This window comes from Polyodon spathula, chromosome 29 (genome assembly GCF_017654505.1).
Source record: "Polyodon spathula isolate WHYD16114869_AA chromosome 29, ASM1765450v1, whole genome shotgun sequence".
Classification (NCBI taxonomy): Eukaryota; Metazoa; Chordata; class Actinopteri; order Acipenseriformes; family Polyodontidae; genus Polyodon; species Polyodon spathula.
This window is the reverse complement of record NC_054562.1, coordinates 8,867,201-8,883,506: the sequence shown is the minus strand read 5'-3', so window position 1 is coordinate 8,883,506 and position 16,306 is coordinate 8,867,201. Positions and strand designations below refer to the sequence as shown.

Genomic DNA, 16,306 nt, shown 5'->3' with positions numbered 1-16,306 from the left:
TGTGGACAGTACAGGGACCTGCGCTGTGTTTTTACACTAGCTGCTTAAAATGGGCATTCAATGTGGGAAAGGTGAATTCAAATAGATAAATTCACCAGTCTGAATTCCTGCCACCTGATCTCAGCAGTAATAATATAATAAACCCACCCCTATTTATTATGGGATTTGTGCACTTATGCCCCATGCTAATCCTTAATTTATCCATGGTGTGCCATACCTCGTGGGTCTTTATAATGCTGACCTGTGCTATACCATGCTTTCACTAGGCTTTATTACACTTTGCTGTGTTTTTAGCGTGGGGAATGTTCATAACGGCAGGGCTAAGTTAACTATATATGAGATACACACCATCAATCCTTCAATTAGTTTTATTGCAAAAGGTGGACAGGAGCACATGATTGCCTGTCCAGGTTGAGATCCAGTAATGCTTCACATTATACAAAAAGACATGCAGGGCAGCCTCCCAGAAATAAGGGGGCGCTGCTGTGGGTCGGGCACAGTTACACCGCGGCCCCTCTGACTGGCTCTCTAGCTGTCGGAGCCGCACAGCTGCAGCAGAATGTTCCGGTAATCGCCCGAGCAGTCGCCCTGGAAACAAGAACACAAGCCGGTCAGAGACCATTCCTGAGTGGAGATGTTGAACAAGCATGAGGTCTGGGGTTAGTGCACTACCTTGATGAAGGAGTACAGGGTCTTGCCGTACATCTTCTGGAACTGAGCCTTGATATCGAGCATGTCGATCTCACAGCGCGACACCATCACCCGGATCAGAATGCTGTCCGTGGTCCCCAGGCCCTGCAAGAGACATCCGGGAGACACCATGAAATCCTCAGGGGTAAACTCCCAGCACCACCTTCTCTTAAATCACAAACTCAGGCCCAAAGTCCCCCAGCTCTTACTCGTAACGTCAAGATTTGTAAACATTGTGTCCTGCAGCCTGGTGTGATTATCAGAGAGTGCTATTTGAAAAGCTAGATTCACATCAGGCAGTGCTGTGTCTGTATCTAGTGCAGGGCTTCTCAAACTCGGTCCTGGGGACCCCCTGTGGCTGCTGGTTTTCATTCCAACCGAGCTGTCAATTACTTAACTAGACCCTTAATTGAACTGATAATTTGCTTAATTAGACCTTTGTACTTGTTTTCAGCTCTTGATCAGTTTGCATATTTCAAGTTAGCTGTAACATTTTATAAGTAACTTGAACTGCAGCTATTTAAGACCTGAAAATAAGTAAAAAGGTCTAATTAAGTAAATGATCAGTTCAATTAAGGGTCTAATTAAGTAATTGAGAGCTCGGTTGGAATGAAAACCAGCAGCCCTGATCTAGTGTGAGCGGTTTTGTGCAGACAGCTGCAAGCCTCACATGCTGTTTCACTTCTTTACCGCAAGAGGGGGCTCTTTACCCTGGAACGAGACAGCCCAGCTGGAAGAGAGAACCATGTTGACATTAAAAACGCACTACAGCTCCTTCTTAAAGGTGTGGCTCCTCCCCTTTAAAAGAGCCGTTACCTTCATGGATTTGTGAAGCCGCTCAGCGAAGAACGCAGGCTTGTTTCTCAAGCACTTCACTGAAAAAAGAGACAAATTAAAAAAAAAATTGTTACTGACTGAGGAAATGGTAAAGAGGCACATGGGGTCATGTTAACAGAACAGACGTTCGCTGCTTCTGGAGGACCGGGTTCCAATCTGGGTTCATGTTAAACGAATTCTTACCGATGGCGAGGAAGGCATCCTCCAGATTTCCTGACATCTCTCTCTTGATGCTCTCCTCGATGTCGCGTTTCGAGATCCTCTGATATTCCTCGAAGACTGTGGGGGGGAGACCATCAGACACAGAATAACCAGCCAACCATCCAGCACACTCAGATCACTCCCATCAACTCTAGCTGGGTCTCCTGTCTGTTTAAGGGTGCAATAGACTGTATATGGTCAAGTGAACCCTCAGCACTCCTGCAGTTAGGGGTGTCAGTTCCCACTGAACCCCTTATATAGGGAAGACGCAAATGCACGCTGAATTGGAATTGGGAATTGATTTTTAAAAAAGGAATTGCCCCACAGATCACCCTTACCCTTGAGCAGATGCTTCCGGTTCCTAATGCACAGCACAGTCAGGAACTTGACCTCGTCAGTGCCCCATCGCGCCTCGCCAGCCTCGTACATGTCCTGTAGGGGGCGACAGAAACACACACCGGGGCAGTTCAGCCTCTTCATAGTCTTCCCCCACACCACTGCACCCCAGTCCATGCAAGGGTTATCAGGGCATCATTGGTTACTGACAAAGGGTGAAACCCCTCCATGTAAATCAGGGCTACTAGCACCAGTTGCACTTAGACAATTTCTATCGATTGAAGCAATAATGTTCCGCGCACTGGTCACTACCTGCTGGACAACTGAAAGCATCAACAGTTAAATGTCTGAAGCCTCTTAACGAAGGTCAGTTATATACAGGCAATGACTGCTGGCTGGGGATTTTATTGCTGTTACAGGGCTAGAGATAAGACTCCCACTGCATAGCAGTCTGATCCATTCCTGGTTGTACTATTCTAGTAAGACACACCTGAGAGGGAACCTGGAACGGGTGAAGCTGCTACACAACTGGAGTCTTATTTCCAGCCCTGTATTATAAAACAAATGTTGTTTTAAATGCGTTTTTAGGTTATTGGCTTGATAATCAATTTGTGATCAGCTTGCAGGGTCGGCAAGCAGCCTATCACAATTCAGAACAGCCCGATGCTATGGGGCCAATGACAGGGCCTCACCTTGGCGTCTTGAACTGCCTGCGCTTGGTCCACGCGGTCGCTCTCATCGCGATTCGCCTGCAAATCAGAGGAAAGGGGAGGGGTCCCATTAGTGAGAGACAGACGCAAAGCCCCATTCTTACACGTCAACGAGATCGTCCTATCAATGCCATTCCTGTTTTGGTTATTTTTTTTTATGGGACGTTGTTCGTACCGTGAGGAGAGACACCAGAACTCTCTGGAACATTCCGGACGTGTCGGAGCAGACGTCCTCCTCCAGGTTCTTCCCGTACGCTGGACAAAACAAAACATCCCAAAGGATTACAACACAGGACACAAAAAACCACTAGAGATCTGGAACGGTCAAGCAGCAGAGCCCTGTTACCAAGGGAACGGCTACGCGTCTCCACTATAGCATCTGCACAGGGCAAGCTCTGCAGCATTCATATATATTTCTAGTGACAATCGTTCTGTACCATTCTTGTAGGCAGCGATGATCTCCCTTATTTCCTGGTTGTTTTGGGAAGCCAGGATGTCGATCAGACAGCCCTCGTCTGTGCCAGCACCCTGCCATGGAGAGGAGGAGTCATTACACCAGGAATAAAGCCCACCCAGTCTGACATTTTTTCGAGGGGTTCTGTGGGCTCCATGAGAGCGATGCGTATTCATGTCAACCCCAGAGTAAAAGGACAGCCTTATCACGCACAGCAGGGTGTGCTTTACTGGTTATCATTAGTGCAGGTGAATTCGTCTGGGGTATATAAGGGGTACTGGTATATTTGTGACTGAGGCGGCATTTTCTTGTTTGTCTGCACCCACAACCCCCTGTGACCTCTGACCACTGACCTTGATGGCGTTCCTCAGCTCGTAGGCACTGTACACTGGCGATGGCATCATCAATCCCACAACCACCTTCTCAAAATTCCCAGTCAGCTCTCCTTTGAGTTCATCCATCAGATCCTGAAAGACACCCAGACACACGCACACACAGACAGACAGGCAGTGTGAAAACAGGTTCTAACAGGACTTGTGAATTGTGATGCTTTGCTACTCTGGCTGATACTGCTGGCTCACTACCTGTGTTTGGTTTAATCTACGAATTGATCGACGCGCTTCAGGTGCTGCCTCTGCAGCCGTCCTCTTCCACCATTCCCTTTCTACCGCAGTAGTTTTGGTCGTTGCTTCGCATTTGCTCTTGAATTTAAAATGAGCTCCTATTTGATTGAAAGGATAAAAACGCGCACTCGCGTTCCAGAACCAACCGCCTGAGAGTGCTGAAGAGAACTCAATCTGTCTGAAGGTGTTCAGTTCTAGTTTTGTAAAACAAACTGTTTTTTCTTTCTTTTTTACTTATTTAGAGAATGCGGTAAACAGACGCTCTCAACAGCCCTGAACAGAGTGTAATAAAATATACCGTCTCATAACACAGACTGCTCGGAAACTACTGTGATGATGTCACAATGCCCAGAAAACACAGCCCCGCCCACTCAAGCTACAGATTTGTAACTCTTAACGGACTTTATGACACAGTGATCCCGGCACTGCACGGTAAGGGATAACCGCAGTACAAGCAACCTCAAAATGAAAACTTCAAAGAGAGGAAAAAGCCCACTGTGAGCCCAATACAATCCCATTGCATTACCCTGAAGGATCCCTAGCGGAACCAGAAGCAGACCACAGCGTCACCAGTGGATTTGGAACAGATACTGCACAGCACAGACTGGTCCTGATACCATTGTGATACCACTGGGTCACTGAAATATACACATCTTCCCACTGCCAGTGGCACTAATCTACCAATGGCAGCCTCATCCCATTGTAGCTGCTTTATAATAGGGCACTGTTGCACTGCCACTGAAGATCATTTGAGAAGGAGATCCCTTATATAAGTTTATTATACTAAAAGCATAACAAAGTGTAATAAAGTATGATGAAAGCTTTGTAAAGCGCAGAGAGGTACAGTAATGTATATATTTTTTAAAAGTGCAGTAAATGCATAGTACATAATCATAGGAAAACTGCAAATTGAATTATGGTGCAAATTTACCGCAGTTAACTTTTCTAAGGCATAGTTGGCGACTATGGTTCGTTTGGTTGTTAGTAGCTTATTGATCCCAGAATCTCATCAAGCAGCTTCTTGAAGGATCCCAGGGTGTCAGCTTCAACAACATGACTGGGGAGTTGGTTCCAGACCCTCACAATTCTCAGTGTAAAAAAAATGCCTCCTATTTTCTGTTCTGAATGCCCCTTTGTCTAATCTCCATTTGTGACCCTTGGTCCTTGTTTCTTTTGTCAGGATGAAAAAGTCCCCTTGGACGACATTGTCAATACCTTTTAGGATTTTGAAAGCTTGAATCAGATCGCCTCGTAGTCTTCTTTGTTCAAGACTGAATAGATTCAATTATTTTAGCCTGTCTGTGTATGTCTTGCCATTACCTCTAGTATAACACACAAGCACTTAATTGTCCTGACAAGGTACGGATGGCATTTGAATCAGTCAGTGTTAATAATTAATTATAACTGACATCCCCAGCGTAACAGAGACAGATACAGACTGACACTAGTTTATTGATCCCAGGCAGTTAAACATCCAGTGCTGCCAAGTTAGTCTTCAATAGAGCTCTTATCTGAAACTAAGAGTGGAAAGAGGAACAGATCAAGTTTGCCTGGACCGCTCTGTGTCAGGCAATCGAACATCCACACGGGTTTATGGGTTTAAAAGTTTACATAGGAGCTCATAAAATAGGATGTCATAAAACATGTGCCCACAATGTGCACTTCCTGTCCTAAACCAAGCGTAGAACCATGTGTGTTTCTATTAAAACTGGACCTTTGAGCTCAGGAATGGAACTCCACTACATGTACGACTGATTGAATTATGCCATCAGGTGGAAATAGAGACTCCTGCTGCATAGCAGTTTCACCAATTCCAGGTTTTAATGCACGTTTGATTAGCCACAGTATATAGGCAACAAGCTCAGATATGTCTTATTAAACTCAAGCAAAACCAGGATTGGATCAAACTGCTATGCGACAGGAGTCTTGAGTCCATCCCTGCAGCTGCGATCTCAGACGGAGTTTGGGGTATCTCGCACATTTGTTTTGCGGGTTGCGCAATGACTGTCGCGGGTTTACTGTCAAGCTACGGGTCAGTGTGGATGGCCTGATTTATTCATTCAGCATCACGGGACTGCGCTACGTCCATCCACCCAGCTCAGCTCCCCACGGACACCCCTGAACAACAAGAAGCCAGGCCGATCGCTTACCTTCCCGAAGGCTTTCTTGAACGCTTGTTTGATTAGTTGTCTTTGGGCGATGGTTCTTTTAGCAAGGACCTCGATGATAGCTGATTCATCCGTGCCTGATTGGAGAGAGAAGAACTAAAGAGGTCAGTTGGGGTCACACAGTACCGTATGTATGATTCTTGAAAGCCAATAGCTTCGTAAATAAGGCATGATCTCTGTTTCAATGCTTTTGTCACTCCAGGGTCATTGCAGATGGACTGTGGGAGAGTTGCTTGACCCCTTGACTTGCATCAATTATTTATTTTCTGTTGGCTCATCAAGCCCAGTAACACATCTCTCCTGATTTAGAGGTGAAGGCTGGTCTGTCCCAAGCACCAGAACAAACTGTGTGTTTAATGGAACCTGTCTGCCGATGGCTCTTTCACAAAGGTTCCACAGCTCTGATCTCGGTCAACGGTAAACGAAATGCAAACATCACACACGGACCCGCCCAGGGATGGAAATATGACTCTCACTGCACAGCAGTTTGATCCATTCCTGGTTAAATAAGACAAACCCAAACTTGCTGCATACACACTGTGGCAGCGCTAGATAGAAGTTGAACTGCCTGGGGTCAATAAACTAGTGCCAGTCTGTGTCTGTCTCTCTGTGACGCTGGGAATGTCAGTTATTATAATTTCTTATTAACACGGTTGATTCAAATGCCATCAATACCTTCTCAGGACAATTAAGTGCTTATGTGTTAATCTAAGGGGCAATGGCAGGAGATAGGCAGCTGTAGTACACAGGTAGGAGCGTAGTCGCCAACTATGCCTTAGAAAAGTTCACTGCAGTAAATTTGCCTACTCCAATTCATTTTGCAGTTTTCCCGTGGTTATGTACTATGCATTTACTGCACTTTTTAAAAAAATATACATTACCGTACCTCTCTGGGCTTTACAAATCTTATACTATCCTTTATTACACTTTGTTATGCTTTTAGTATAATAAACTTTTATAAGACACACCTGAGATTGTTGCCTATACACTGTGGCTAATCAAGCTTGTATTAAAACCTGGAGCGGGTGAAACTGCTGTGCAATGGGAGTCTTATTTCCACCCCTAAGTAGCTGGGTATGAGAATGGCTCCCGTGCAGAGAGAGTGTTGCATGCTCAGATTCACACAGTGCAGGCTGGCGTCTGTTTGTGCTGGGCATTCTGAATTGAACAGCAGCCTCAGTGTCCCTGTGCTCAGCTTGTGACACCGATCACCCCCTCCCACTGGGAGTTTAATGCAATCCTGCTGATATTGAGAGCAGTGCTCCAGATACAGGGGATTCACAGTCCATACTCCTGGAAATAGTTTCCCAGACTGGAGTCCAATGGGACCAGTTACAGCGCGGTGCTTTCCTGCAAGCAAGCAGGTTCAGTGTCACCTCTCTTCCAAATGACCCTCCCCTCCCCTCCCCTATTTGCTTTCCTCTCCCTCTTTCCTTCATGCTCTCCTCCCTCTTCCCACCTCATAATCATCCCCTTCTCCCCTCTCACTCACCCACTCCCTTCATGCCCTTGCGCAGTTTCTGGGCATCCTCATCAGCATTGAATCCTCTGAACTCTGTGACTGTGCCACGTGACCCGATCTGCACAGACAGACAGACAGACAGACAGACAGAGCGTGGGGTCAGCCAGGGAAAACAGGAACACAGATATCAAACAAACACAATCTCATTGTAGTTGTCCTAGAGATACCACTGCAACGCAGACAGAACCATGAAAACCATCCCAGATCACAAGGCGATTTATTTCTCCTTTTCATCTTGTCCCTTGTTTACACAGGACAGTTAGCGATAGCTGATTTCATACTGTACTGTGTGCCTGGATTCAAGGATGGAAGTAGGACTCCCATTGCATAGCAGAGGAATCCATTCCTGGTTTTACTGCAAGTTTAATAAGACACACCTGTGCTACCTACACACTGGGGCGAATTAAGCTTGTATTAAAACCTGAAATGGGTGACACTGGTATGCAATGGGAGTTTTATTCCCATCTCTGTGGATTGCAACAAAATTCAAACAGGAACCCAATGTCAACTTGAGGGTCATACAATAACTTAACAAACAGAGGGTCAGATGGCAATGCAGGTAGGCTGGCTGGTACAGATGCTAAGGGATGGATTAATCCTTATCACCCTGGTGGTGAGATCGGGAAATCATTCTGTGAGAACCCCGACTTTTTCATTGTCTGAACTGACGTCAAGCCAACACAGATAAGGAACTCACCGCTGCCATGGTAACAGGAGTATCAGCTTCCGAGGATGATGGGATACCTGAGAAAGTAAAAAGACAAGTAAAACAAAAAGGAGAAAGCAGAGCCCTGCAGCAGCGAACCCATTCGTTTGTTTGCTTGGAAATTGCAATGACAAAGCCGTTTAATTTCAATTACAGATATGCTGCAGTGAATCCAGTTCTAATAATTACAATCACACAAAAAAAGCAACTACAACGACACACATAAACACGTTTGACTATTCTATTCTGAGAATAACCAAGCAATAAGCACAGATACAAATACAGAAATTGAGAGTGGGCTGTTATATTGCAGACCTCAACTGTTCTGAACTAAACTTTTAAGGATTTTTTTTAAGGATTGTTTTTTAAGGAGTATTTTGTCAAGGACTTTTTTTTTTTTGTAAAAGCCCATTTGAATTCCTTAATACTGAAAGTTTGTAGAGTTCACGTCTGTCACAGCCCTGACATGACGTAGATTCCGAGAGGTCCTGGGCGTTGTCTCGGGGGATGGCAGTCATCAATATTTCACACTTGACAAGGCTTAACCGTCTGTTGTCAATCACTGTTTGCGTCTCCTTGGTGATGTTGGGTCTCTATGTCGATACACTTGTATTGACTGCTGCTCCACGCATCATGCCTCTTTTAAACGCGGTCAGATCTCCCTCCTCCTCCACTCCAGTCTGGTAGGCATGTCAGTAATGTGGCCCGGGTTTGGCCCGGGTTAGGCCAGGGTTCATCACAATCGGATAAGCGATCCTCAGCATAGCTAAAAGTTTCAGTACTTCTGTGTAGCTGTGGCAATACATGTTACATCACCTATAAGTTTAGAATTGAGACATCATAATAATAATAATAATAATAATAATAATATAATAATAATAATAATAATAATATGACAAAGCGGTGTGCAATTCAGTATGTTAACGTTAACATTACTCAATAGGGTTAGTTGGACTTTATGAAGCAAGACTAGTTCACTCTACAGGGTGAGGCAAAACTTCTGGCCACCGTTTCCGGTTTTTATTTTTAAAAAAGAGAACTGATATCTCCCGATTAAAAGATTTTGACTTTCAAGGGAAGACTGCTTGAGACCTACGGACACCGACACAGAAATAACAAAGGGATCCATTTACTCAAACTTTTACGCCCGCCCAGATAAGAAAAGGGTTGAAAAAACCACATTGAAAAAGCGCGGTAAAGCTTCGTGCGTTGTGTGTTAACACTTCTTACCTGTTAACCTGTTTATAAACGCCTGAGGAAAGTACGGCATCTCTTTTGCTTCGAGTCGCGACTTCAAAAAGGTGTCTTTTATACAAACTATCTTCAAGAACAGAATCCCAAACAACTATCCGCTGTTTGCTCAACAGTCCTAGCCGGACTTAATTAGTTTAACCCGCTGGTGCTCATTTCTGTATATTAGATCTGTATTGGGTTTCAGATACAGCCTCACAAGCCAGAATTATTCCAATGAGGTATATTATGTGTTGTCGGATAGGAGGGGGTGGGGGAGGGAGTTCTGTACAAGAAACGGAACCTAGTTTCATGAATAAAAGTAGCTTTCCTCATTTCAAAACTTCATCACATCTGGTAATGTTCAAGTAAACGGGAAACCTTAACACGTGTAATGCTAAGGTTTGACGCAATGTTAACACCGCCCCACAAAACAAAAGGACGCGATCTTTCTTATCTGGGGGGGGGGGGGGGCATGCAACTGGATTTAAAAATGTACTGACGGGTTGGGTCTGGTCATCCAAGCTGTCAGTTTCCTCGTCGCTCTCACCGTCTTTAATTTAATGACTAGCCACTGCTATCAAATGTGTGTTGAAGTTTGCGCTGAGCGCAGCGACAGAGCACCCTGACTTTAACAAAATGACAGGGCTACAGGATGCATCCAAAATCCACATACCTGTCATTTACTCCGTTACATTGTAATTTCCATTGGGGAAAAACATCAACAAAAAAACAAACATCCACCCAGCCGAGGTTTCTTGGTGGGGGATGGGAGTTTTAAAGGTGCAGAGCCTGGGTTGTTAGTTTTGTTCTCCAGGCTGTAACAGAACACCCAAAACGGAAGTATTGAAACTATGAAGCTTACACAACAGAACAGAACCGAACAGAAAGAGACAGTTCTCTTTAAGTAACCGCGGCGATGCTTAGTTTGGAACCGGGTATGTGAAACTGGAGCCGCAATTAAAACATACGCTCCCTCGGCTGAAAACGCCTTTTGCAACTAATGTAAACCCGCCCCTGTGCTGGCCGGTCGGGAGGATGAATCACTAGACTTAGGAAGAAAGAAAGAAAAAGCTTTCGTTTTGGCTTTTTTTGGAACTATAAATTTAAACCAAAATTAAACTTTCATTTAAACCGTTACCGCACGCCATTTGAAAAAGCGCAACAAAGTTCTAGAGCATTATAGCGTCCCCACAAAAGAAGCATTTATGTTTTTCTAAGAGGTGTCCGCCTTTTTTATCCTTATTTACGTTTATTCCTGCCACAAAGAAGCGGAAGTCTTTTTTTTTTTTTTTTTTTTTAATGCCACAGACAGTACACATCTTGGTGACACCGTCCGTTTGCGCTTACCTGTAGGTTCGGTCTCCGGTGCGGTAAGAAATGCGCCTGTTTGGGAGTGTCCCGTCGAGCAAGGGTGACAGTGAGTGTGTGCGCCTGTTTGGGAGTGTCAAGAGAGCTCTCTGCGTTTATAAAGTAAGTGGGCGTGCGCTCATATTTCAAATAGAGAATACAGTTAATAAGAAGCACCGCCCAGCAAAGAGGTCGGGGTCAACAAACCCTGTCAGACACTGTACACATGAGAACACATCTATCTGTCCATTTCACCTCAACAAGTCCTGTCATCATCCTGTAAGAACAGCTGTTTGAATGCATGCCTCGAATTAGACTCGAGTACCACGCTGTATATGTATTCGACATTAATACACTGTGTGTGTTGCACTATATAATATACAATTCGCATGCATTTCTAGAAATAAATATATTCCAATATGTGCCGTTTAAATAAGCAGGGCTCCTGCCACATTTAGCACACACTTTGGTGTAGTCGGCTGCCCCTTGCGTTTAAGTGAGTCGGTTCGAGTTACAATGGGGACGACAGCGGGTCTCACGCACAGGGAGGGTGTTCGGTTGGTAGGTGCTTCTGCGTGGCACCATAATACTGACGTGTCACCGTGAGCAAGTGTATTTCAATAATCAAAACAGGGATAAGGCAAACCCTTGTGTACGAACTCCCTGACCATGCAAATCAACCCAGGCGGGCAAATGCAAAACACCTGACAGTGTTCCTGTCTGCGCTGGGCTTGAGACAAATGATGAAAATATAATTTGAGTCTATTGAACCGATCCTAACAGAGCTCAATGACCCCTCTGTTAAAATCATCACAGTGGACCTTGGATACGCAAATCAAACGATTTCTTCGGCTTTTGCAGTTAAAAAGGACAGGGGTTCGGACAGTTCATTGCTCTCTGGGTGAAAGCACCTGATCTGATCCAAACTACCCTTCCAGAAACACAGCATTCGTTCATCCTTCAAATCATCCTTGCCAGAAAAGTGACTTCATGTTTGTGTCAGTATCTTGCTTTTAAAATGGGAAACTTTGATATTGTCCAAGCCCCTCGTGTGTAACACACACACCTGGACAATTCAAAGCAGATTCGATGGGAAACGTTTCCACTAGAAGCTTTCTCAGTGTCCTCAAATGTTTCGGTTTCTTTCAATATTCAGCTAGGGGTGTAACGCGCATTTCTATGGTTTACAGAGTTATGGACGGACTTCAGAAACAAGCCCAGGCATAGTGAGGCAACTTGTTCTGCTTTTTTTAAATATATTTTTTTCTATGCTGAGATTAGCTAACCGGTGGCATTTTAGGATTTCAACTCACCTTTGTCTGTTTGAGGATGAATATGCTATCTGGGTTTTCAGTTAATGGTTAACCTGCAAAACAAACAGACTCGCGGATCCACACGGTCGCTTTCGGTGCTTCTGTTTGCATTGCGTATTGATTTTAAAAGCCTCTCCAGACACCTCCCGTGTCACACTGTCCATTATACAGCATCGATTACCTGCAGAACCCAACATCTTTATGAAAGCAGCTATCCCAAGGGAATTATTAACCTAATCAACGATTCAGCCCTTCAGGAAGTCCAATGTGTTCCCTTTTGTTTCGCGCAAACTTAGAGGACGCACCTGTCTGAGTATTCGTGCAAACCTGTAAAACTTTAATTCCCATTAACGACTGATCGATAACGATAATTTATTAACAGGTCAAATGAGATCATTAAATACTTCATAGGTTGAACATTTTGGCCACCGCTGGACAAGTCGATCGCCTATATGTGGAAACATCAATGCAGAGAATATTCTCGCTTTACATCGTTATTTGGCAGGTGGTGTATTTGAAACGCCAATTTGCCAGGAGCGACTCAAGAACACACGGGGCGTTCTCAGGTACCCCTCATTAGTGACACAGGATACCCCGATCTTGTGTCTTGGAATATCCCGGCGCGCCCGACCAGAACAAAAAAAACAAAAGCTCAAAGGGAAACAGTGAGGCTCGATCTGACAGTCGTTAATATCCTGTCACTCTCGACCTGACCCCCGGGGCACATCACTGTATTAACATGCCCCGTCGCTGTGTAGTTTGAACCGGGACGGTGAGCATAAACACTGGACCTGTGGCTCGCTTCAGCCAGTGTCCAGTAACGAGATAGCAAGAGCCGAACCGTCATCATTAGCCTGTTTAAAATTGTTAACGAATCTGTGCAGTTACTAATAACCAGGCAGGTAAACAATACACTTGAATGAATATTGAATGCATCCATTGGCATTCTATTTTTATATAGTACATTATATTTTATAAATGACATTTTTTTTTTTTACCATTGTACGGATGCTGTTTATTGTAGGATTCACATTATAACGCATTGATCACCATTCATGAATAATTATTATTATTATTATTATTATTATTATTATATCGCAGCTCCATGTAAACCTGTAATGGTGTAGCAAACATGCATGTCCGCGGGAGAGTTAACTGACTTATTAAAAACCCAACACACCCTAAACACACAGAGCTAGCTTTGACAGTGCAGCACGGGTGCGACTGGAAGAGAGTAATTCACATCGAGCCACACTGCCCTCTGGTGGTGATCTACATTATTGCTACACCTTGTCCAGGCTTCACTTCTGTTTGTAATAAAGTTTAATAATGTATGATTTATTATAAAAAGTACAACAATAACAAAAGCAACAATAATAACAAAGAAATACTACTACTACTAGTACTAATAATAATAATAATAATAAATAATAATAATAATAATAATAATATTCATAATTATAATAATAATAAATCAAAGGAGAGATGTTGCGGACCTCAACGAACCTCCTACATTGTCACTGGCAGCAGTTGGTTTTTTTTTTTTTTTAAACTGCATCGATTTGCCCAGAGCGACACCGACTGTCCTGAACCGAATTTAGAAATCCTTTCTGTCCCGTTGGCTGTTACCTCAATAAACCAAACCCCCTCCATCAAATAAACACAGATCAGTTCTGTCGCTGTGTTTCTAAATGTGTCGTTTTTATAGTTTTAAAAAATCATAATAATAATAATAATATAGTGCACCTATTTTTGCAGAAGTGGGGTTTCTTACTGGTATTAGGAAACCTCAAAATATTTTCTATTGTTTTCTACTGACACCGTTTTCTTTAACTGTTGGCTACAGCCTGCAACCACAGCGGCTTTGCGGCAGAGTACCGCTGCTGTGCGCACATCCTAGTGCTGCATTTCACTCGTGCGCTGCTATGACAGATCAAGGTCGTTCAAAGCCGGTCGACTCAGAGCAAATCCTACATTTACCGCATGCATTTCATCACCCGGGAGCATTTACTTGGAAAGGTTTTCTATTGCACGCAAAACACATCTGTATAAACCAGACTGACGCTTATATATTTGTGGCTAATCTCGTATATGTGAAAAGTATAAAGGCGTTTTAGATGCAATCCCACGGCTCTGCCTCTAGCAACATCAGCGAATTTGCAAGCGCTGTTTTACAAAAAAAAAAAAAAAAAAAAAAACTACAACAACCAGAATGCTTTGCAACACCATCGTTTTTACGCTCTTGCACTGAGCCAAAACACACACCCTACACATCCACTGTCATAACCTCACACGCTAAGTACGAAACAAACAACTCGTTTTTTTTTGTTTTTTTTCTTCTTCTTCTTCGTCTTTCTTCGAGATGTCTTAAAAATACAAGCCTGGCGTCACTGGGAGTTGTAGTTCTTATCGTCGCTGGGCTGCTGACTATGACTACAACTACCGGCATGCATCGCGAGGCGACGCCGGTGGTGATAATTTAGCTGTTTTTCTTTTAATTACTAATTTTTACAGGCAACGGGTATCTTTAACGAGGTTTAAAATACGACAGACAGGCGGCTTACAAAAAAAAAACCCCGCCTTGATGGTTGAGTTAATTTCGTTTCCTGTTGTATTGAAGGTTCCCGGCTGGTCGGGTCGCGGAGCCCAGCTGGCTGTACTGAGAGAGGCATTAGTGCAAACCGGGGAGAAAACAGCCTCTGGGTTAAAATTAATACGAATTAAACCGACAGGGTCTGTAAAAACGCAAAACACTGCAGGATTACACATTGCAGACCCGAAGGGATCTAAATATACCGAAATATAGCTCTTTAAATCGGACCGGGGCTGCCTCACCGCTGCGCCAGGCTGCAAACCTGCTAGTGCTGTCAAATTTATTTATTCATTTCTCTGTTACAATAAATAATCGGGGGACGGAACAATCATTTTCAAGTATTACGTTATTCTTCTAAAAGAAAGCAAATCAGGGATCGGATTTTATTTTGTATCGTTACGGACTCGTTTCAGTCATAGCTGTATTACCTGTTTGTGTTTTGTAAATACAGCAAGAGTTGCAGAGAAAGGCGATTAAAACAAAACAACAACAAATAAAAAAAAAAAAAAAAAATAGGTTGATTTGTCTGGTGTACCCAAAGTGAAGCTGCAGAATAGTTAACCCTACAGTAACTGGGTTTGGGTTTAGCGCTTTTGTTTTTGTATAAATACAATCTCTGTAAAATTACTGGACGTTTAACCTTACCTCGCTCCATTCTGGGCCAATATAATATAATACATTATAAATTATTAATCTAGCTTTGGACTTGAAACCAAGCCAAGCCTTCGAGGACGATTCTTGTCTTTTTATTATTGTTATCTTTGTATTATTATTTCGTTTTATCTTTGCCGTTTTTAGTTTGAAGTGGTTGTGGGTGGGGGTGATCGCTCCGGGGAGATGAAGAAGTTTTTCGATTCACGCCGAGAGCTGGTAGGGTCGGGGCCCGGCTCCGGAGCTGGCGGCGGGGGAGGCAGCGGTTCAGGCTCCGGGGGCAGTTACATCGGAAGAGTGTTTGCCGTCGGGAGGCTTCAGGTCACGGTGGAAGAAACCCTGGCTGAAGGTGAGAATTGTTCATTCATATAGGTATATAGTTAATGGAAATGACTTGAACGGCAACTAGCAGACATGTTTATATGATATTTTGGGAGCACTACTAGTTCTGGAAATAAGACTCCTATTGCACAGCGGTGCCTCCCATTCCAGGTTTTAATACGAGCTTCCTCAGTGTATATAGGTAACAAACGCGGGTGTGTTTTCAACTCTGATCCATTCCTGGATCCACACCGAGCTTGTTACCTATACACACTGTGGCTAAGCAAGCTCGCAGTAAAACATGGAATGGGCGACACTGCGATGCAATAGGAGTCTTATTTCCACCCCAGCCCTGGCTTCATAACAGAGGCTAGAGCAGGGGTCTCCAGTCCTGGTCCTGGCGGGCCGCTGTGCCAACTGGACCCTAAATTACTTCACTGGACCTATTAAGTGCTTATTAGATTATTAATTAATTTAGGGGACAGTTGGAACAAAAACCAGGAGTGACACCGGCCCTCCAGGTCCAGGATTGGAGATCCCTGGGCTTGGTTATCATGGGTCTAAATCTGACATCTGTCAACAAATGATCCCAAACAAGAAC

The 16,306-nt window shown here is 43.9% G+C and overlaps 1 protein-coding gene across 2 annotated transcripts; it reads right to left on the bottom strand.

Moving 5' to 3' along the window:
• Positions 1-352: 352 nt before the first annotated feature.
• LOC121302369 (annexin A4-like) lies at positions 353-10,940 on the bottom strand. 2 transcript variants are annotated; one of them, XM_041232299.1, is made up of 13 exons: positions 10,828-10,940; positions 8,239-8,285; positions 7,512-7,599; positions 6,002-6,096; positions 3,582-3,695; positions 3,212-3,302; positions 2,950-3,029; positions 2,757-2,813; positions 2,067-2,160; positions 1,711-1,806; positions 1,507-1,565; positions 673-795; positions 353-588 (listed from the first exon to the last, which is right to left on the bottom strand). In XM_041232299.1, the coding sequence occupies exons 2-13, from the start codon at positions 8,245-8,247 to the stop codon at positions 529-531; spliced, it is 966 nt and encodes a 321-aa protein (XP_041088233.1). In that variant the 5' UTR covers positions 8,248-8,285; positions 10,828-10,940; the 3' UTR covers positions 353-528. The 2 variants fall into 2 exon arrangements, with proteins under 2 accessions (XP_041088233.1, XP_041088232.1); XM_041232298.1 differs by lacking the exon at positions 10,828-10,940 and adding an exon at positions 10,154-10,740.
• Between the last annotated feature and the right edge of the window lie 5,366 nt (positions 10,941-16,306).